General features: G+C 40.8%; 1 protein-coding gene across 1 annotated transcript in view; it reads right to left on the minus strand.

Annotated features, from left to right (window-relative positions):
• Positions 1–23,378, minus strand: part of AATF (apoptosis antagonizing transcription factor) — a 108,603-nt gene that overhangs the window by 31,368 nt on the left and 53,857 nt on the right. Inside the window, exons 9-10 of the mRNA XM_011953631.1 lie at positions 2,299–2,366; positions 343–423 (exon numbers count right to left, since the gene is read on the minus strand). Of these exons, the coding sequence (XP_011809021.1) occupies positions 343–423; positions 2,299–2,366 (149 nt within the window). The remainder of the gene's footprint in view (positions 1–342; positions 424–2,298; positions 2,367–23,378) is intronic.

A 23,378-nucleotide genomic window follows, 5' to 3' on the forward strand; every position in this document is an offset into this window, starting at 1 on the left:
CATTGCGTCTGGCCATAACATTTTTATATTATTCTATAGAAATTAATTGTTAAAATTAATATAATTTCAACTATCTTTTGTTTTCTTATTTTTTCTCTTTCAAAGGAATGCATATAGTATTTCACTCATCCATTCACAACAGTAGCACAAAAGTCAATGAAACTGTATTTCCATTTTAGAATAAGAAAAACTGAGTTGTAAAAACCTTCAAATATTGTTTATTTTTCTGATCCTTAAAAACAGAATCATCAGAAGAAAAAGAAAAATGACATAACAGCCAGAATGCAAGAGAAGAGATACATATACAATATATGTTGACATTTTTTCCGAAAAGGAACTCACCGAAGTTTCCTGCCTTTGCTGGCTTTCCTATCTACTTTTTTGTGGATTTTACTTCGTAACTTCTGGATTGCAAGCCACTGCCTGGAAAATTCATAAGCAATATTATGCATCATCACTAACAGAAATAGTTATACATACTGACAAACTGGAATTATTCTAACAATCTGCAGAAAGAAATCATCAACCTATATCAAGTTCCTTAAGCTAGTTTGGGGCCAAACTGACTAATCAATTGAACAGGATTTGTGTAATGGTAAAACAACAAATGGCAGCTGGGAAATTCTACAGCAAATTTGGTTAACAATGCTCCTTAGTATTTGGAGTTGCTGTGACAAGCACTAAATCTACCAGTCTGCAGGCAAACCCATCAAATTTAGTATAGCTGCTTGAGTTTTCTTGTAATGTTTTAGCTATGCAGCATGTTCTATTACTAATGTTGCAACTGCTGGTTGGTTTGAATGCATGAATTTTTAAAATCTAACTCTCCCTTTGGTAATCCTTCAGTGCTTTTTCTTGTGCTTTCCAATTTTTGCTAATTTTTAAATAATTATCCACTACTGATCCTGATACTAGTTTTCAATTGTTTTAAATTAATTTTATTTGTTTTAAATTGTTAATTTTCATTTCATCTATAAATACTTCAGTACGTGTTACTATACAAGAGGAGATATAAGGACTCTTCTCCCCTCAATATAATCTCAATACCATTACCACATCTAAAAAAAAAAGTCAACAATAATTCTTTATTATCAAATATTCAGTCAGTCTTCACATTTCCTGGAATGTCTCAATTTTACAGTTGGCTTCTTTGGATCAGAATCCAAACAAGATTCACATATTCTGCAGTCATTTTAGATATGAAGGAATTAATTTTTCAATAAGGGATACTAGGCTAAGAAAATCTTCATAAATTGCTCATATGAACTAAAGTGAAAAAAAGAAAAAGAAGGAGAAACAGCAGCAGCAGCTAGTCATCTTACCTGATTTATACAACGAAAACTCAACACCAGAAAAAAAAAAAATCTAGGGAAATCCAATTACTGTAATCTTAATATAATCTTAATTACCATAATCTATTTTATTGTAAAGTCAGATAAATGTACAATATAATCACCACTTAAATGCAATTTGCTCTATCACATTAAATTTATAGTGAACAGCTCTCTATAACATTCCAGAGATAAACGAAACATCAACAACATCCTACCCTAAAATTCAAATAATATTTTACTCAAATAAAATTATTTTATCAACACAAATTTTTCATTGCTTTCTCGAAAGGCTGCTCTGCCTAGAATCCCATTCTGGCACTTGCAGCTTTTGTTTCGTTTCATGCTTTTGCAAATTATGGCTCATGGCTATTTAAATGTACACTATTCATTAGGTAGCACTCTAAATGCCCTTTTTATTTTCCAACCACAGGATGAAGCATACACACAAGAGCCTTCCTTCACTACTTTACATTCTGCCCTGACATCTAGGTAATGCTGCCACGTACCATTTCTAATTGTGCTGAAGCTTTTACTGAAGGGGTGGAGGTCTAAATTAGGGCAGACTCTAATAAAGCAGATTCGACTAAGCAAGGAACCTGTTGTGTGCAGTGCCATGTTCCGACAGCTGAGAGCTCACATTTGGGTGGCTGCTTTGTATCCACTGGTCAACAGACTGATATGGATACAATCACAACGCAAACCAGGGAGCAAAGAGCATCAGAAAGACTTGGGAAAACAAACTCTAAAAAACAAACACATTGGTGTTTTATAATTTCTTTTCAAATTGTACTTTAGGCAATGTAGGGTAAACAATTAGTCACGTTTTCTTTCTAGCTTTTGTTATCTTGCTTAACTTCAATAATTATAGGACAAATCATTGCTTTGCAGGTAGACTTAAAAGGACTCAAGGGGAGAAACTATTACATAGGCTGCTTGCATGAACAGAAAGCTGTATCTAGATTACCTTCCCATGGCCACCTGATCGTTGGGATCCAAGGAGCTGGTCTTCCGTTCTATGAGTTCTCGAAGGAGCTAGGGGAAAAAGGAAAGCAACAAATTTATTTATCATCTTCCAGTACAACTGGTTTTAAAAGGGCAGAGAAGGAATTCTGAATGGCATAGTGACAGCTCTAAAACTACAATCAGTAAGGGACAACACAGTCGCAAGAGCATTACTGAATTCCCGTTAACCCTTTCATAGTTATATATCTTTAAAAAGGTGGCTCTAGCAGTAGCTGAGAACAGAAGTCCATTTGGAAGACTTATTGTACTGCAGTTCATTTCAAATACATCAATGAGTGTGCAACATTCCCTTCATTGTTTTTATGATTAGCTTTGTTCACTCCATCGGTATCAATGGAGAATCTTTAAAAGGTCAGGTGGGAAGGGCCATGTGGCAAAAAGGGAAATGCATCAGCTCCTCACCAATAGGATAATGGTGCAAGGTTAACTTCTGAACTATAACCTCCAACAGTCAGAAAGGTCTTCCTCAGGCAAAAAGCCTTTACTGTATGTAATTAAAAGTGTGCGCATCATCCTCTTGTTTCCCATACCTGCTACTCTACCATGCTTGGTATTAAGTGATTTAGCCACACATGATACCAACACATTCATAGCCAAAAAATTTCAAGAGGGAACCTAAAGAAAGTCATTTGTATACTGCAAATATACCACAGAAGATTGGTATCTCATCCCATATAATTAACTCCATGAGAGTTATTCTAAATGACTCTCCTACTGTCATTTTAATCCTGACTCCACTGCACCCAGTTGAAATCTACATCTGTACCTTTCGTACAGACTTTGAATCTTCACTGAATCTTAAAAGTCCTGGGTGAAGACAAGCAATGGTTTTAAAAGTTAAACACTAAAGGAGAAAAACCCTAAATTACGATAATAGAACTACAAGTACTATATGCAGAGAAAGAGAAACAGAGATTAAAATTCCAAAAATCTTCTGAGAGAAATTTAAGTGAAGACGCTAAGATAAACTAGTTCTGCTAATCATCTGTCAATAATCCAGGTTTGACCTTAAAACTTGTTTCTTCATAAAAATTAGCCATTATTTTGTAGGTGAGGCATGGTGGCAATAGAGATATTTCACCAAATCAAATAGCTGAAGCCTGTGGGAGGATGAAGAAACAGAAATAAATCCCTCTGAAAGCAGGTCTCTTTCTAATTTCATATGTTTATGTAAGTAGGCACTGTAAGAAGTAAAACAAATTTATAAAAATATTCACTTCCAAAAGATGAATCTTTATTGCAAAAGGGAAAAGGATATCTCAATTGCAATTAGAAAACCTCCCGTGATGTTTTTTCATTTGCTTATTTTGGACATTATTACCACAGCAATTATGTTTAAGAATGCAGGGACCAGAAGCCACTGGTTTTATTATCACTAGAAAACAGCAAGCTATTTCTCTACCCTGTTTATCTGATTGATTCCCAACATCTTTCTGGCAGCCAATCTATCAGTTTACCTCTCCTACTTCATCACAGTCACTTCTGGCAGCTAAATACAAGATCCAAATCCAGTGTTACACAGGCATACGACACAGTAAAGCTATGTAACACTGCTGCTGTGTAAACAGCTGCCCTTAAGGCTAAGCAGAAATGGGCTTCTGGTTCCTAGTCAATATTCTGTCAGAAGCAAGGAGTAGGGGAAGTGAGAGGGAGTGGTTAATAATAATTATAAAAAGAAATAAAAGAGAAAGAAAAATAAAAAGGAAGGAAAATAATGGAATAATTGCATTTCATTGCCCCTACCTTGTTCCAGCCACACAAAAGATTACAACAATCATTCCTGGTTTTCCTAATTTTCTCAGATCCCTTGAGACTGGGCAGTCAGGGTCACTGGGGAGGAAGTGCTCATGGAAGGCTGCCCCAGCACAACAGGGTGATCCTCGGGAAGAATATGCCCTTGCCGAAGGCTGGAAATTGGAGCTCACAACTGCAGTGGATCTATAACACTTGCAGTGGTCTCTGTAATTCCAACACCAAGTTGGTGCAGCATTTACTTTCAAGCACTTTGTGTACTATATATAGTCTGAGCTGCATTTTCACACACAAGCACTCTGTATGACTATTTTTACTCATTCATGACTTGGAAGATTGTTTTATTGGTCTACCTAGCTAGGTCTAGTTTATTCAGTCCAGTATTTCAGAAGATTCTGTTGTGTCCATGGTAAGAAAAAGAAAGCAACAACAACAAAAAATACAGTTAAACAAATATTACTGTTTCCCACAGCTACCATTATCACTGGGTTTAAATTTAATTATAAAATTGGTTTCAAAAAAGTTGCTAAAAAGATTTGAGGATATTGGCTGAAGAATTCAATTTTCTGATTTTAATTTGTATAGCTTTAACTTTACAAATAAACCTTTCTACTAAAATTCAAGTTTCTGATATAATTATTAGAGCCTTTTATTTCAACAATGATGATACAGTATTTGCAGTAATTTTCTATGTGATTTGGAAAACAGAGAGAGAGATAAAATGTTTTTGCTCTAAGTCTGTTAAAATTCCTCCAGATAATCAATTCAGAAAGGCTTGATTATACCTCTAGTTCTAGGGGAAAATCATAGATACAGTTAGGTTTTCAGGTCGGCCACAGAAACCTATTTAACCCATACCAATATACCTGAGGAACAGCACTAATAGTACTATAAAGCATCTAATCAACATTTATAATACTTTCACTAGAAAAAAATGCATGCTAGAAACAGTTAAAAATGGCAGATTGAACACATTAGTTTATCTCTTCTCAACCCCTCTAAGAGACAGTTGAGGAATAAAATAAATACTAACTTACAAGAAAAAAGAGAAAGGGAGAGCTAATGCGTGCATATTTTCATAAATTTTTCCAAGACAGTAAGGACATGCAGGAGTTATCACCCAAATGCCCAGAGTGAATAAAGGTGAAGATGAAGCCAATTGTATTAGGCTGCAGAATTCCTGTGAGGATCAGCTCTCTGGCAGTTACCACGCAAGGTGGGAAAAAGAGAAGGAGCAGAACCACTTGAGCCTTCTCCATTATCCCACACAGCCAAGTGACTAACCACCTCTACTATCCACCTCCGCTCGCGAGAAAAAAGAAATTTTATTCTTTGGAAAAACTGAACCACAGAAGTTCCAGAATAGAGGATACTAGGCAAAGAAGGCTGGAATGAGGTACAAGGGAAAAGCTCTATGTTAATCTCTGAAACCTCTCCCTTTCTCCCACCTTATTTGTAGAAAGCTATGAGCCCATTCTATAATTTCCTAGGTAGGAAAGCAGAGGAGCCTTTTCTGGAAGAAACTGGATGGTGTCTGCCCTCCCACCGCCAAAATTAGATTTTGAAGTTGCTATGATCTTCTGCATGTGTCCCCCAAAATCCATATGTTGAACATACTTAATCTCCAATGCAACAGTATTGGAAGGAATGGCCTTTGGGAGGTGATTGAGTCATGCAGGCTCTGCCCTTGTGGATGGGATTAGGCATCCCTCTAAAAGGGCATGATGGAGGAAGTCTGTCCCTTTTGCCTTCTGCCATGTGAATTCCCTCAGGAGAATTCAGCATCAAGGTACCATCTTGGAAGCAGAGAGCAGCCTTCACCAGACAACAGAAACTGCCAGCTTCTTGTTCTTGGACTTTACAGCCTCCAGAACTGTGCGAAGTAAATTTCCGTTCTTTTAAAATTACCCAATCTGTGGTATTTTGCTGTAGCAGCACAAACAGATATATACAAAACAAAGCAAACAAATACAGATTCTGACATCCAAGGCTACTCTAACAAAGACGTCAATTCACAACATAATTATATTTAAAGAAGCCAAAAAGCTCTGCCCAAGTTTCAGAGATTCCAAATAATAAACTTTAATGCTTTACTCTTAAATATGAACAGACAGTTAAGGATCACCTGCATCTGAGGGAATCCTCATGCAGAGACCAAACAAGTAGAAAAGAGACTCGAGGAAGCAATGCAGAGAACAAAGTAAATGCTTAAAAAGGAGAAAAAAAACTCCAAACTTACAATGAATATCCCAGAAGTGGGAGAGGGTATACTTTGATAAGAGCAGGATGCTGTGAAAAAGACTAAAATGAAAAATTAAACACTAAACAGAAAATTTTTAAAAATCCAACAGAAGAACTTAAAGATAAATGAATGAAAATCTCTGATATAAAACAAAAAGAAAGCCAAAAAGCAAAAAGATAATATCCCCTTGTTTATTTGCAAGACAAGACAAAAATTTAGAGGATAATCCAGAAAGTCAAACATCTAACAAACAAAGGTTGGGAGAAAATGTTTGAAGCAATACTGAAAATTTTCCAAAATCGTAGAAAGAAGAGGAATACACCTGCAAAGACCTAGTGCAATGAATAAAAAAGGGCCTTTGTCAAGACACGTGATCATGAGATATAGAACACCAGAGGTCAAGAGAAGATCCTAAGCAGTTAAAGAAAAAATAGGTTACATATAAACAGGGTGACCATATGTCCCAGTTTACCAGGAAAGTCCCGGTTTATACCTGTTGTCCTAATATGCTGTGAGGCTAGCACCTTACATGTCCCAGTTTTGATCATAAATTATACAGTCACGCTACATATTAAAGAATGGAAATCTGAATGGGAAAACACATCTCAATAGCAAGAGCAGATAGCAGAGGACAGCAAGGTACCTTCAAAATTCTATGGAAAATGACTTCCAGACTCAAATTCCATATACAGCTGCCTTATTATTATTATTGAGACAGTCTTGCTCTGTCACCCAGGCTGGAGTGCAGGGGTGCAGTCTCGGCTCATTGCAGCCTCTGCCTCCTCAGCCAAATTATTAACCAGGTATAATGAGAGTTACATAAATGCATTTTTCGAACACGTAAGGACTCAACAATTTACTTTCTATATACTCTTTCACAGGAAGATGTACTTCAGTAAATGAGTATACAAAAATCAAGACATAAGATATTAGAAAAGAGAGGTCTAACTCAGGGAAGAAGCAAAGGCAAGTCCCAGGAACACAGCCAGCAGGCCTGGTGTGCACACATGTCAGAAGAGTCCAGAGAGCTCTAGGATGAGGTCTCAAAGGGGCAAAAGCAGAAGGGAGGTGCAAAAGGATAGGTTATTTTATATATTCAAGGCATGTGGAGTACACAGGGAAAAACAGCAATAGTTACACAGAAAAACAGGCATTATTAGCTCTAGGAAAAAACAAATTTGTAAGAAAAATGTAATCATAATATAGCGCTTGCTCCTATAGTTGGGATGTTTGTCCCCTCCAAACCTCATGTTGAAATTTGCTCTCAATGTTGGAGGGACCTAATGGAAAGTGTCTGGGCCATGGAGGTGGATCCCTCATGCATAGATGAAAGTCCTCCCTTAGTTGTGGGGAGTGAGTTCCTGCTCTATTAGAGCCCGGGAGCTGGCTGTTGAAAAGAGCCTGGCATGCCTCAGTCCTCTAGCCTCCTCTCTTGCCACATGATCCCTGCACATGCCAGCTCCCCTCCGCCTTCCTTCATGAACAGAAGCATCCTGAGGCTTCCACTTTAGAAGCCCAATCTTCCCAGGAGCAGAAAAGTGAGCCAAAGAAATCTTTTTTCCTCAAAAATTACCCATTCTCAGGTATTCCTTCATAGCAATGCAGAACAGACTAAGACACTTGAGAATAACATTTACTTAGTAATAATAATGTAAACACTGACTGACAGTCATCCTAGCAGGTATGATACATTCTCATTGCAGCTTTGATTTGCATTTCCCTCATGGCTAATGATGCAGGGCATCTTCCTGTGCTTACTGGCCATTTGTATATCTTCACTGGAGAAATGTCTATTCAGACCCTTTGCCCATTTTAAAATGAGGTTATTTGTCTTTTTGTTATTGAGCTGTAAGAGTTCTTTACATATTCTAGATACCAGTCCCTTATTCATTTCCCTCCTGTAATGTCTTCTCGCTTTCTTGATAGTATCATTTGAAGCAGAAACGTTTTTAATTTTGATATAGTCCAATTTTTTCTTTTGTCATTTGTATTTTTGATTTGTATCTAAGAAACCACTGCCCAACCCAAGGTCATGAAGCTCTACTCCTATGTTTTCTTCTAAGAGGTTTATAATTAACAGCGCAGCTCTTATATTTAGGTCTATGATCCATTTTGAGTTAATTTTTATATATAGTGTAAGGGAGGGGTCCAACTTCATTCTTTTACATGTGGACATCCAATTATACCATTTGTTAAAAAGACTATTCCCCACTGAGCTGTCTTGGCACCCTTGTTGAAAAACCAAGTAATTTTAAAAGCATTTTGGCTTTATGATCACATATTCCTTGGCTTTCTGAATTTGTGACCCAGAGTTATTGATTCCTACCTTTTAGGCTTCCACAGTTCATAGCCACAGACGCTAGAGATGGAAAAAGCTTGGGGCAACCCTCTATCAAACTTAACTTGGCCTCGCTGAGTCAGGGTTCCTCAAACTGCCTCATTGGGGGATACAAAAGCAGACGCAAAGGATTGAGTTTACTTTTCCTGTGAATTCTCTCTCTCTCTCACAAGAATTCTTAGTGAAAATGTATCTATTTTTGTATTACCACTTTTTTGGTTCTTACCACTTTTTTGGTTCTCAGCTCCCTAGTCTTTCAAGTTATTCCCAAAAGGGCCGGGCGTGGTGGCTCACGCCTGTAATCCCAGCACTCTGGGAGGCCGAGGCAGGCAGACCACTTGAGGCCAGAAGTTCGAGACCAGCCTGGCCAAGATGGTGAACCCTGTTTCTAGTAAAAATCAGCTGGGCATGGTGGCACATGCCTGTAATCCCAGCTACTAGGGTGGCTGCGGCAGGAGAAATCGCTTGAACCCGGGAGACGGTCGCGCCACTGCACTCCAGCCTGGGCAACAGAGTGAGACTCCAACTCAAAAAAAAAAAGTTATCCCCAAAAGAAGTCACTTGCAATTTTTATACACCATATTTGAGGCATACAAAAAATAAACTGCATATACTACAATTTCAAATAGTTGGGAAGGAATTACTATACATGCCTATAGTACAAAATTGGCACAAAATGACCCACTCCCCAACTACATGTTCCCACTCCACGTTGCCCATTCACTGCCGAACGAACAGTTCCAACACCTAATATTTCTGCTTCCATTATGCTACTCAAACAACCTGTGCGAAGGTCTCAAGATCTCCGTGTCTAATGGGCATCTGGCACTACTTGTCCTATTAGACTTCTCGAAGCAGCAACTGACACTGGACGTTCTCACCTCACTGAAACACTCTTTTCTTGGTATCAGTGAGGCATTTCTCTACCTTTACTCCACATTCAGCCAGTCCTTCTAGCCAGTCATTAAATGCCGCCACTCCTCACGACTCAGTTCCAATCTTCTCTTCTCATTCCACAGGGTTTCCCCCAAGAACTTCCTTCTGTTCTCAAGGCGTCAATGACCTAAGAGTTATCCCTGGAAATTCCTCTTCCCTTACATCCAATATCTCATCTATCTCATGTCTTATATTCACGAATTTGTCCACTTTTCTCCATCTCCACTGCCTCCACCCAGTACTATCATCTTCGTTCACCCTTTTATTTCTGAGGCAGAGTCTCGCTCTGTCACCCAGGCTGGAGTGCAGTGGTGCTATCTCTGCTCACTGCAACCTCCACCTCCCGGTTTCAAGCAATTCTCCCACCTCAGCCTCCCGAGTAGCTGGGATTACAGGCGTGCGCCACCACGCCAGGCTAGTCTTTGTATTTTTAGTAGAGATGGGGTTTTTCCATGTTGGTCAGGCTGATCTCGATCTCCTGACCTCAGGTGATCCACTCATCTTGGCCTCCTAGAGTGTTGGGACTACAGGCGTAAACCACCATGTCCGGCCCTCATACATATTTTTTGAGTACACTGGAGAAACAAGAATAAAAGAGACATGGTCTCACCTGAGGCAGTGTAATGATTTCCTCTTATTTACTCTTGTCCCTCCTCATTTTTGTTTCCTCACTGTACTCAGAGTAGTATTTTCAAAAAGCAAATGTGTCAGGACATTTAACAGGGTTACCACCAGGTCCCTTGTCTACCTCTCCAATCTAACCCACCTTCCGCCTCTGTGTTGCAGTCCCACCAGGCTTCATTCTGTACGTGAAATGCTCTGTGAAATGCTAATGCCTCGCACTAGAGGCTGTTTCTGCATATGCACTGCGGGAACAGGCTTCCATAGCCATTGACCTCCCATGCCTCCTCCTCTACTCATTTGTTAAATCTCCGCTTCATCATCTCTTCCTGAGGGAAACCTTTCTTAACCACAGCTGCACTCACACACACGCACCATACCTTTGCTGTTCTCACTATACACTGCACTCATAGACTCCTTGATGAACATCTACTTCCTCCCCTTGCTAACTGTGTGCCGTGTGAGAGCAGAGACTCCATCTGAACACAATCGCCACTCCATCCCCTGCAGGGGCCCCTTGAAGGAGCTTCATATATACACAGAGGGGAAAACAATTATTATTATTATTATTTTGAAACGGAGTCTCGCTCTGTCGCCCAGGCTGGAGTGCAGTGGCGCGATCTCAGCTCACTGCAAGCTCCACCTCCTGGGTTCACGCCATTCTCCTGCCTCAGCCTCCCGAGTAGCTGGGACTACAGGCGCCCGCCACCACGCCCGGCTAGATTTTTTTTTATTTTTAGTAGTGACGGGGTTTCACCGTGTTAGCCAGGATGGTCTTGATCTCCTGACCTCGTGATCCGCCTGCCTCGGCCTCCCAAAGTGTTGGGATTACAGGCGTGAGCCACCACGCCTGGCCAGAAAACAATTATTTCTGAGAGAAAATACCAAATTTGTGTTTGCTTTATCATTTCTCCCACCACACACACATACCGTTTCAGTGTTTTTACACAAAAGGAGTCAATATACAATAACCTGGCTCTAATCCAGGGTACTATTATCTACCTAGGAATAGAGAAACCTATCTATTTTTCGTCAGTTGTTTTTGAACATACCTTTGCCATTGCCATTTTCAATGAAATGACTTCCCCACACAATATTCTTCTCACAAGTCTTACATAGGCCAGGTGACCTACACAACAAACACATAGACTGGTCTATTTAACAAACCTGGATGGTTTTAAGTGGATGAGAATTATCCTTTCCCCCTGCCCCCCATTCCAAGAGTACTTGAATTTAAAACAAACAAAAAACATTTAACTGGGGCCAGGCACAGTGGCTCACACCTGTAATCCTAGCACTTTGGAAGGCCGAGGTGGGTGGATAACCTGAGGTCAGGAGTTCGAGACCAGCCTGGCCAACATGGTGAAACCCCATCTCTACTAAAAATACAAAAAAAGAAAAAAAAGTTGGCCGGGCATGGTGGCAGATGCCTGTAATCCCAGCTACTTGGGAGCCTGAGGCAGGAAAATCACTTGAACCCAGGAGGTGGAGGTTGCAGTGAACCGAGATTGCGCCACTACACTGCAGCCTAGGCAACAAGATTGAAACTCCATCTCAAAAACAACCAAAACCCAAAAACCAAACCAAAACAAAAAAGCCATTTAACTATTTAAAGTCATTATTTGACTATTAAAATGATACAGATCTACGCTCCCTCTTGTGTCTCATTTCTTAAAGGAAAAAGTTAGTTCTTCTCAGGAAATGAGAACAAGTACATCTTTGGTGCTTCCCCTATACCCCCCCCAACCCTTAACCTTTCCTGTAGTCTCTTTAAGTTGGCCCTTTTACTGCAAGACAGATGTCTTGACATCTTTGTAATAAAGGTCTGAATTAATTTCAGTTACAGTTGTGTGGTTTTAGAGACAGGGCCTTGCTTTGTTGCTCAGGCTGGAGTGCAGTGGCATGATCATAGCTCACTGTGCCTTTGACCTTCCAAGTTCCCACCTTAGCCTTCGGAGTAGCTGGGACTACAGGCATGCATGCCCAGCTAATTTTTTCTAGTTTTTGTAGAGATGAGGTCTGTCTATGTTGCCGTGGCTGGTCTTGAACTCTTGGCCTCAAGTGATCTTCCTGCATCAGCCTCCCACACTGCTGGGATTATACTGGATAAGCCACCATGCCCAGCCTAGTTACAGGGTTTCCTATTTAAATATCTTTTATCTATGAAATAGGCTTGCCAAATACCAGTTACAGGTTTCCATCTCCCACTCTCTAAGATCTAATGCTTCTAGGTATGAATTTTCTCTTCTGTGAAGTGTGTACTGCACAGTTCAATCTAAGTGTAACTATCTGCCAAAGAGTCTGATTTACCTGTCTTGAATTCCAGCTCTGCCCTTTACTACCTGTGTAGTTTGAGACAAGTTTCTTGAGCTCTCTGAGATTCAGTTTCCTCATCTTATAAAGTGGTAATTATACCTCACAAAGTTGTTTTGGGACTTAAAAAGATGATAAAAGTAAAGCACTCAGTAAAACATTAGTATTCAATAAACAGAAATATGGTGAACATCAGATCATGCTCATAGATAATCCCTAAACCCCATTTAGGGTAAAATAAATAATCTTCCACAGCTAAATTGCCACAGCTGCTAACAAACAAGTATAATAATTCAATTTTCCTTTCTACTGATTTTCAAACATAGGTAACAAATAAGAGTGAAAAGATAAAAATGTAACAAGTAAAGAAAATCCACAAAAATGGTAGGTCATACATTTTAAACGTATGTTATTGGTTACAGGACTTTTCCAAACTAGACCATGAGAAACTGGAGCAAAAGTCATCCTCTCCTTTATCATTTATTCTGTTTGAACTATCTGCGATTCTCTTTCCCTGACCTTCAGCTCCCCCACAATCCCCTGATTACACAATTCCTTTATATAGAAGGCCTCCTCCCAACCTCAGAATATCTAAAATCCTGGCTATCCTTCTTTGAAAGCCCAGATCAAATGCCATGTCCTCTTCCCTGGAACCTTTTCTAATTCCCTGAAACTATTACTTTTCTCCCTCTTCTGAATTCTTCGATACACACTCACCAAGCATTTTGGTTATTAATGTTTATGTCATCTTGCTTGCCTGACTATAAGCTTCTTGCAGACAGGGGATACATCTGACTGAAACTCTCACCCAAATACCTGGAACTCCACCACTGCCTTTGCATACAGTGATCATTCAATAATATTTCTAAGGGCTGGGCACAGTGGCTCATGCCTGTAATCCCAACACTTTGGAAGGCTGAGGCAGGGGGAATCACCTGAGGCCAGTAGTTTGAGACCAGCCTAGGCAACATAGTGAGATCCTGTCTCTTAAAAAAAAAAAAAAATTTAAATTAGCCAGGTATGGTGGCACATACCCATAGTCCTAGCTACTTAGGAGGCTAAGGTGTAAAGATAGCTTGAACACAGGAGTGTGAGGTTGCAGTGAGCTATGACTGTACCACTACAGTCTAGCCTGGGTGACAGAGTGAGACCCTCTCTCAAAATAATATTCCTAAAACCAGAGTCAAGTAGCAAGCAGTCTGCTAGATCTTGTCAACAAGCATGAAAAGCAGCCACCTTTTGCAAGGGGAAGTGCAATATTTACAAGAATAATACAGGGAAGAATGAAAGGAAATCAGGATGTGCGAATAAGGTCTAAGAAGCATCTTAATACTAAAGTTACAAATAGTCCACCTTTGGTTACTCAAATAGAATGTATAGCTAGAGGCTACCACTGAAAAAGTCAGCCTAATTCTGCCTCACTGCCCTCGGTCTTTAAGGATTTGATTAGTTTTTCCACTTTTTGATTCTGTGTTGCAGCATGCCTCCACTCTGGAGCTAGTGCTAATAAGGCCTATGATTTGGAAGAAAGGGTAAATTCATTCATTGAATAAAGCAGTACTATTTTCTCAGCACAAGCCCTAAAATACCTCAAAGGCCATAATATTTCACTAAGCTTGGCCATTTGGGTTAAAATTTATTAGTCAACACAGAAAACTTTCTCATCAGACCCCATATATTCCAGTAGGCATGATATATAGTGTCTCCCAATGTCTAATTATTAACTAGAAGTGTAAGTAAATCACTATCAGTATTAGGCCCTGATGAGTGAAGACAGAGTAAGAATTAAGCAATTCGAATGCTAAAGAACTTCTTGCCAATTTGCTTTTCTGTTTCCAACAAATAAAAGAAATTTTACAAGGACTAAGTGACTGACTTATGCAATTCTTTCTTTTTTTTTTTTGAGATGGAGTTTTGCTCTTATTGCCCAGGCTGGAGTGCAGTGGTGTGATCTCAGCTCACTGAAATCTCAGCCTCCCGGGTTCAAGCAATTCTCCTGCCTCAGCCTCCCTAGTAGTTGGGATTAAAGGCATGCACCACCATGCCCAGTTAATTTTGTGTTTTTAGTAGAGATGAGGTTTCATAATGTTGGTCAGGCTGGTCTTGAACTCCTGACCTCAGCTGATACACCCGCCTTGGCCTCCCAAAGTGCTGGTATTACAGGCAAGAGCCACCGCACCTGGCCCTCTTTTTTTCTTTTTTAAATTTAAGGAAATCTTTTTTTTTTTTTTGGAGACAGGGTCTTGCTCTGTCACTCAGGCTGGAGGGCAGTGGCACAGCCATAGTTTACTGTACAGCCCTGAACTCCTGTGCTCAAGTGATCTTCCCACCTCAGCCTCCTGAGTAGCTGGGACCACAGGCGCAAGCCACCATGCTTGGTTAATTTTTTTACTGTTTTTTTTTTATAGAGATGGGGGTCTCACTATGTTGCCCAGGCTAGTCTCAAGCTCCTGGGTTCATGCAGTCTTCCCATCTTGGCATCCCAAAGTGTTGGGATTGCAGGAGTGAGCCACTGTACCCAGCAAGCCATGCTTTCCAATCCATACTAAAAGTAAGAATGTACGGAAGGTGCTGTTGTTTAGATTTTCCAAGAGCTCCCACTTCAAAAATTCTGCCCATTGGTCACTAGATGGATGTCTTGGTGTGTACCTCACCCTCCATTTACAATAAAGGCAGGAAGAAGGGTTATAGATCCTCTCGGATACCAGCTCAGTTACTATTTTTTAGCGTTCTTTATTTAGCAAGGTTTCTTTTACTATATGTCATTTATGTTTAAAGAATAAAGAGGAAGTCATTCTGAACTAGAGAAGAATTCACAAGTAAGAAACTGAAAAGGTAGTACTAACTTGTATTCTGTGATTATGTCCCTTAAGAACCAAAAGCCCAGCTGAAATAAATCTCTCCCTATATTTCCAGCATTCTCCCTCTAGCCTTCAGATGCCAATAATTCTTCAGCCCCACCAGAATCAATAAACCATCAATCCTGTCACCTTTTCAGCATCCCTCTTCCTCTCGTCCTGTGCTCACTTCCCTCCTTACCCAGGTGAATGAGATTCCAGAATCCATCAGGATAATCACCCCTGATATACACCCTGAACTCCCCTGCAAGCTGTCCCTTTGTCATACAGACCCACAATCCCTTAGGGATAGATGTATCTTGGAATTCAGAACGTTTCATATTTTAGAAAGGTAATACACTGCATATGTCATAAATGCGTCCGCAGAGTCTGGGGCAGCACCCCAAAGTCAAACACGAAATTTCTGCAGCAAAATATATATTCCCACATAAATCTGATAAATAAAGCCTATAAATAGCTTTATACTCATTCAGATCAGGTGCTGCCACCACAACAGTTTGCCAAACTTACCAAAACAAACAAAAACTACGAGTTTTCAGATTTTTAATCTTGGAATTGTTGGCAAGGGATTATTTACCTGTACTTCTGTGGCAAAACCCCAAGCCATATTAAATCTCAGTACCTGCATCCACATGGATGAATGTGGTGAGAGAAAGACCAGATCTTGCAAACTGGCCTCACTTTCATATCATTACCAGTAACCTGTGGGTCTTTTCGGCTACCTGACAGTGCAACTACGCTTTCCTAGTCCATTCACTCTCTGAGGTAACTTTTTCTTACCCTCTCTTTTCTCAAACCTCCATCTCCTCCTACATCTTATCACTCTTGGCTCCTTCATTGATAAAAAATGTCATAAAATAACATAAAAGCACTCACATGAGGACTCTGCACGTGCTCTCACCTCTTACCTCCCTGCAACTATACTCACACGTCCTGCCTTCCCTCTATCCATCACACCAACCCCTCTTCACTTGTGTACTGACCAGCAATTCTTACCTCTTTCCTGCAACACCCATTTTTACCTCTCTACAGGATCATTTCCATTAACATACAAAATATATCTCCTATCTTAAAACTCTCTCTCAAACCTTCCAGCAGCTGTCCCATTTCTCTATTCCCATTACAGCAAATCTCCTCAAAGCTGTCTATAATCACTGTCTCCAATTTATTTCCTCTCATTCTTGCTCTTGCAACCTCGGCCTCCCAGATTCAAGCAATTCTCCTGCCTCAGCCTCCCAAGTAGCTGGGATTACAGGCACCCGCCATCATGCCTGGCTAATTTTTGTATTTTTAGTAGAGATGGGGTTTCACCATGTTGGCCAGGCTGGTCTTGAACTCCTGACCTCAAGTGATCCACCTGCCTCAGCCTCCCAAAGTGCTAGGATTACAGGTGGGAGCCACCAAAAAAAGCCTGGCTTTTTTGTTTTTTGAGACGGAGTCTCGTTCTGTCGCCCAGGCTAGAGTGCAGTGGTGCGCTCTCTCTTGGCTCCCTGCAACCTCTACCTCCCGGGTTCAAGCGATTCTCCTGAGTAGCTGGGAGTACAGGCGCATGCCACTATGCCCTGCTAATTTTTTGTATTTTTAGTAGAGATGGGGTTTTGCCATGTTGCCCAAGGTGATCTCAAACTCCTGATCTCCAGTGATCTGCCCATCTTGGTCTCCCAGAGCGCTGGGATTACAGGCATGAGCCACCATGCCCGGCCTCCTCCCATTCTCTCTTGAACCCCCTCCACCACTCTACCAAAAGAGCTCTTGTTGGTCAGATGTGGTGGCTCGCAACTGTAATCCCAGCACTTTGGGAGGCTGAGGCAGTCAAATCACTTGAGATCAGGAGTGTGAGACCAGCCTGGGCAACATGGCAAAACCCCGTCTCTACTAAAAATACAAATATCAGCCAGGTGTGGTGGCGCACGCCTTTAGTTCCAGCTACTCGGGAGGTTGACGTGGGAGGATCACTTGAGCCTGGGAGGCAGAAGTTTCAGTGAGCCCCAATGCACTCCAGCCCTGGTGACAGAGTGAGACTCTGTTTCAAAAAAAAAAAAAGTTCTTGTCAAGGTCACCAATGGCTTCCACATTGCTAAAACCAAGATCAATTCTCTCTCAGCCCTCGTCTTACTGGATCTGCCTGCAGCATGAAGATTTATGCCTGTTTTTTTTTCTAAAAGTTTAATAGTTTTAGCTCTTATATTTGGGTCTATGATTCACTGTAAATCAACTTTTGTGTAGGTGTGAGGGAAGGCTCCATCTTCATTCTTTTGCATGTGTATATCCAGTTGCTCCAATACCACTTGTTAAAAAACAAAACAAAAACATGTTCTTCTGCCCACTGAGTCGTCTTGGTACTCCTGTTGAAAGTCAATTGACTATAAATGTAAGGGTTAACTCCTGGACTCTCAATTGTATTCCATTGATCTATATGCCTAGCCTTATGCCAGTACCACAATGTCTTGATTATTGGAGCTTTGTGGTAAGTTTTGAAACTGGAAAGTGTGAATGCTCTAACTTTGTTTTTTTTCCAAGATTGTTTTGGCTATTTTGGGTCCTTACATTTCCATACGAATTTTAGAATCAGCTTGCTAATTTCTGCAAAAAAAAAAAAAAGAAAAAGGGCAACGGGAATTTTGATAGGGATTGTTTTGAAGCTTTAGATCAATTTGAGGAGTACTGTCATCTTAACAATGTTAAGTCTTTAATCCATGGGCATGGGACAGCTTTCCATTTATTCAGGTCTTTAATTTCTTTCAGCTATATATATACACACACACATACATGTATTTTTTGAAATGGAGTCTTACTCTGTGGCCCAGGCTGGAGTGCAGTGGTGCAATCTCAGCACACTGCAAGCTCCACCTCCCGGGTTCATGCCATTCTCCTGCCTCAGCCTCCCAAGTAGCTGGGACCACTGGCGTCCGCCAACATGCCCGGCTAATTTTCTGCGTTTTTAGTAGAGATGAGGTCTCACCATGCTAGCCAGGATGGTCTCGATCTCCTGACCTCATGATCCGCCTGCCTCGGCCTCCCAAAGTGCTAGGATTACAGGCGTGAGCCACAGCGCTGGCTCTTTCAGCAATATTTACAATGTTCAGTGTGTTAAATATTTCATCTTCTCAGTTAAGTTTATTCCTAGGTATTTTATTCTTTTAGATGCTATTGTAAATAGAATCATTTTTCTAATTTCCTTTTTAGGTCATTCATTGCTGGTATACAGAAACACAACTGATTTTTTTGTGCATTCATTTTGTATCCTACAACTTTGCTGAATTCATTTATTAGTTAGCTCTAGTAGTTTTTTGGTAGCTTCTTTAATACCTTTTTTTTTTTTTTGAGACGGAGTCTCCCTCTGTTGCCCAGACTGGAGTGTAGTGGTGCTATCATGGATCACTGCAACCTCTACCTCCCAGGGTTCAAGCGATTCTCCTGCTTCAGCCTCGCGAGTAGCTGGGGTTACGGGCGTGCACCACCATGCCTGGCTAATTTTTGTATTTTTAGTAGAGACAGGGTTTCACTATGTTGGCCAGGCTGGTCTTGACTCCTGGCCTGAAGTTGATCTGACTGCCTCAGTCTCCCAATGTGCTGGGATTACAGGCATGAGTCACCGTGCCCAGCCGGTACTTTCTATATACAGGATCATATCATCTGCAAATAAAAGATAGTTTTACTTCATCCTTTCCAATTTGGATGTCTTTTCTTTTTCTTGCCTAACTGCCCTGGCTAGAACCTCTAGTACGATGCTGAATAAGTGGCAAGAGCAGACATCCTTGTCTTGTTCCTAATCTTACGAGAAAGCATTCAGTCTCTGGTCACTGAGTATGATGTTATTTGTTTTCACAGATGCTTTTTATCAGGTGAGCAAGTTTCCTTCTATCCCTAGTTGTTTAAAAATGTTTTTATCATGAAAAGATGTTAAAGGCTTTTACTGTCTCTACTGATATGATCATATGGTTTCTTTCCATATTCTACTGATATGTTATATTACATTAATTGATTCTTGATGTTAAACTAACCTTGCATTCCTGGGCTAAATCCTTCTTGGTCATGGTGTGTAATCCTTTTTGTTTTTGTTTTGTTCCTTCCTTCCTTCTTTCCTTCCTTCCTTCCTTCCTTTCCATCCTTCCTTCCTTCATTCCCTCCCTCCCTCCTTCCTTCACTCCCCCCTTCCCTTTTTCTCTCTCCTTTCTGTCTCTCCTTCTCCTTCTTCCCTCCCTCCCTCCATCCCTCCCTCCCTCTCCTTTCTCTCTCTCTCTCTCTCTTTTCTTGGTCTTGCTCTGTTGCCCAGGCTGGAGTACAGTGCCACAATTACAGTTCACTGCAGCCTCAACCTCCCAACCTCAAGCAGATCCTCCTACCTCAGTCTCCTGAATAGCTGGGACTACAGGCATGGCCCACCATGCCTGAATAGTTTTTTTGCTTTTTATAGAGACGGGGTCTCCCTATGTTGCCTAGACTGGTCTCAAACTCCTGGGCTCAAGCAATCCTCCCACCTTGGCCTCCCAAAGTACTGGGATTACAGGCGTGAGCCCCTGTGCTTGGCCTGTAATTTCTTCTTTGAGATCTTTTAGTCTGGTTTGGGTATCAGGATAATACTGACTTCACCTTTTTTTTTTTTTTTTGTGGGAGGTGGGTAAGAGACAGAGTTTCATTCTGTTAGCCAGGCTGGAGTGCAGTGGTGTGATCATAGCTCACTGCAGCTTCAAACTCCTGGGCTCAAGTGATCTCCTCCTTCTTGAAACACTTTCTTTACAGGCAACCTGGAAAATCACTCTTCCTCTATTCTCTCTTACATCACTGGTTGCTCCTTCTTCATCACTTCTGTTGCTCCTTCCCATCTCCCCAGTCTATAAATGTTTGAATGTTCCAAGACGTGGGCTTCAAATCTCTTTTTCGCTCTACCTTCATTTTCTAGGTAATCTCATTCAGTCTCATGGTATTAAATACAATCTATATGCTGATGGCTCGCAAATTTATACTTTCGGCCTGGATCTTCCCATGAACTCCAAAAATATATATGTAACTCCTCAACAACTCCACATGAATGTGACAGAAGTATCACAAACAATATAACTAATCTGTAACCAAAATAAAGCCAACATAGGTCCACAGGGCTTGGGAAGAGGGGACAATGTAACCAAAACCAAGCTCCTGATTTATCTTCCAAACTAGCTTCTCTCACTTTTTTCTCAACTCTGTAAATAGCAACTTAATCCCTCCAACTGCTCAAGCCAAAAACCTTAATAGTCATTCTTGATTACTCTCTTTTCATATACCACATACAATCCATCAGCAAATCCTGTGTCAGCTCAACCTTCAACATAAATCCAGAATCCAACCACTTCTCTCTTCCAAAACCACCCTAGTTTAAGCCACTGCCATCGCTTGCCTGGATTATCACGGGAGTCTTTTAACTGGTCCCCTGTCTGCCACCTTGCCCCCTATTCTCTTGTGTCTACTCTTAACATAGCCATCAGTGATCCTTTTAAAATATGAGTCCAATCATATTACTCCTCTATATTCAAAATCCTCTGGTAGTTTCCCATCTCAGCCACATCAGAGTGCTACAGTGGCCTACAAGGTCCCACAGGACCTGGCCTCCCATTACCTCTGACTTCCTCTCCTACCATCCTCTTTCTTGCCTACTCCCCCACTGACTCCCATGACTCTGGCCTCCCTGATTTTCCTGGAACATGCTAGCCTCTGTTTTGCCTCAGAGTCTGTGCACTTGCCATCCCCATTGTCCCTAATGCTCTTCCCCCAGACAACTGCATGGCTCTGTTTGTCACTTCCTCAGGTCTCTGCTCAAATATCTTTATCTCCGAAACATCCTAAATTAAAACAATAACCATCACTTCCCTATCCTAGGGCTCGCTTTCACCATACCCAGTTTCATCATTCTCTACTGCATTTGTCACAATGTAGTTCCCTGTTTCATTTCACCTCTAAGCTACAAAGAATGCTCATGAGGGCAGGAACTTTGTTTTCTTCCAGTCTCTAACAGTTCCAAGAGAACTTTCTGTGGTAATGGAAATGTTCTACATTTGCACTGTCCAATACAATAGTAACTAGCACATGTGGTTACTTAGCACCTGAAATATAACTAGTGTGGCCGGGCACGGTGGCACACGCCTGTAATCCCAGCACTTTGGGAGGCTGAGACAGGTGGATCACGAGGTCAGGAGATCGAGACCATCCTGGCCAACATGGTGAAACCTTGTCTCTACTAAAAATACAAAAAAAACTAGCGGGGCGTAGTGGCGGGTGCCTGTAGTCCCAGCTACTCGGGAGGCTGGGAGGCTGAGGCAGGAAAATTGGCGTGAACCCGGGAGGCAGAGCTTGCAGTGAGCCGAGATCGTGCCACTGCACTCCAGCCCGGGCGACTGAGCGAGACTCTGTCTCAAAAAAAAAAGGAAATATAACTAGTGTGACTGAGGAGCTGAACCATTTATTTTATTCTATTTAAATTAATCAAAATTTAAATCTAAACAGTCACATGTGGCTACTACATTAGACAGCACAGCCTAGGACAGTAGTTACTCAATAAATACACAATAGATACTCAAATATTTGTTGAATGAATGGAAGACAAAAAGAAATATGACTTTTTTCCTCTTTAACTTTTTATTACAGAAATTTTCAAACATTCACAAAAGTAGACAATAGCAAAATGAACCCTCTTCTACCTGTCACCAATCTGAAGGTTCTTCTACCCTTCTGTTCAGATAAGAACAGTGGATACCAGCAACTCAATCTGGCTTCCAACAATGATTACATTCTTGGAAATATGGAATTTGTATTATCCAATGTTTATGTCAAATAGCGCCTCGTAAGGTCTTTTACAAGTTATAGAGAAATTACTGTAGAATTAGATCAGGTGTATGTTGAGGGGTAAACCAGTAGGCTAATGAATGCTTGAGGCATGTTTGTGAGAACGCTAGAGAACCACATGTGCATTTTTATATCAAATACCTGACTGCTTTTGTCAACATTTTCTCCACCTTAATTTTATTAAAGTCACACTCTTAATTTTGTGACTACACAGTCACTCTTGTTAGGTAACACAAATTCTTTGGGCAGGGATTTTGGTCTTATTAGCCTTTATAAAACTAGTATCTGGCATAATAAATGTTTCTGTTGTTGTTAGAGACAGGGTCTCACTATATTGCCCAGGCTGGTCTTGAACTCCTGGACTCAAGACAATCCTCCTGCCTTGGCCTCCCAAAGAGCTGAGACCATCGATGTGAGCCACCGTGCCCAGATTAATAAATGTTAACTGAATAAAGTTTATAACTGTATAAAAGTGACACTTGTGAATTGTCAGAGTGCTAAAAGATACAGTAGATCTCCAATTTCCTAAAAAGATAAAGATTTGAAAAGAAAATTCTCAAAGGATTTTCAAACTTGTCCAATCAGAAGGGAGTAAAATGTGTCAGAAAGAAAATCAAACTGGGAGCAAGAACACAGGTTTCAATGTCCTAACTCACTAAGTGGGTAAATCTTACAACAGTCATGTACTTCCTTCAGGCTACATTTTCTGCACTTGTAAAAAGTGAGTTTGGACTTGATGGTCTCCAAAGATGCTATCCAACTTTAAGATGATTATGCTTTATCTAGATCCACAATACATATACATTTTTTTTCCATAAGTTACTGGGGTACAGGTGATATTTAGTTACATGACTAAGTTCTTTAGTGGTGATTTGTGAGATTTTGGTGCATCTATCACCTAAGCAGTAGACACTGCACCATATTTGTAGTCTTCTATCCCTTGCCCCCTCCCACTCTTCCCCCGCAAGTCCCCAAAGTCCACTGTATCATTCTTATGCCTTTGTGTTCTCATAGCCTAGCTCCCACATGTTGGGGCCCGTGCCGGGGGTGGTGGAGAATGAACAGACACACAAGACAAAGACAAACAGAGAACATGGCGGCCGCACCTAGAGCCTCCGCCTCACTTTATTTATACCCCACAA

This window comes from Colobus angolensis, unplaced genomic scaffold (assembly GCF_000951035.1).
Source record: "Colobus angolensis palliatus isolate OR3802 unplaced genomic scaffold, Cang.pa_1.0 Scaffold37, whole genome shotgun sequence".
Lineage (NCBI taxonomy): Eukaryota > Metazoa > Chordata > Mammalia > Primates > Cercopithecidae > Colobus > Colobus angolensis.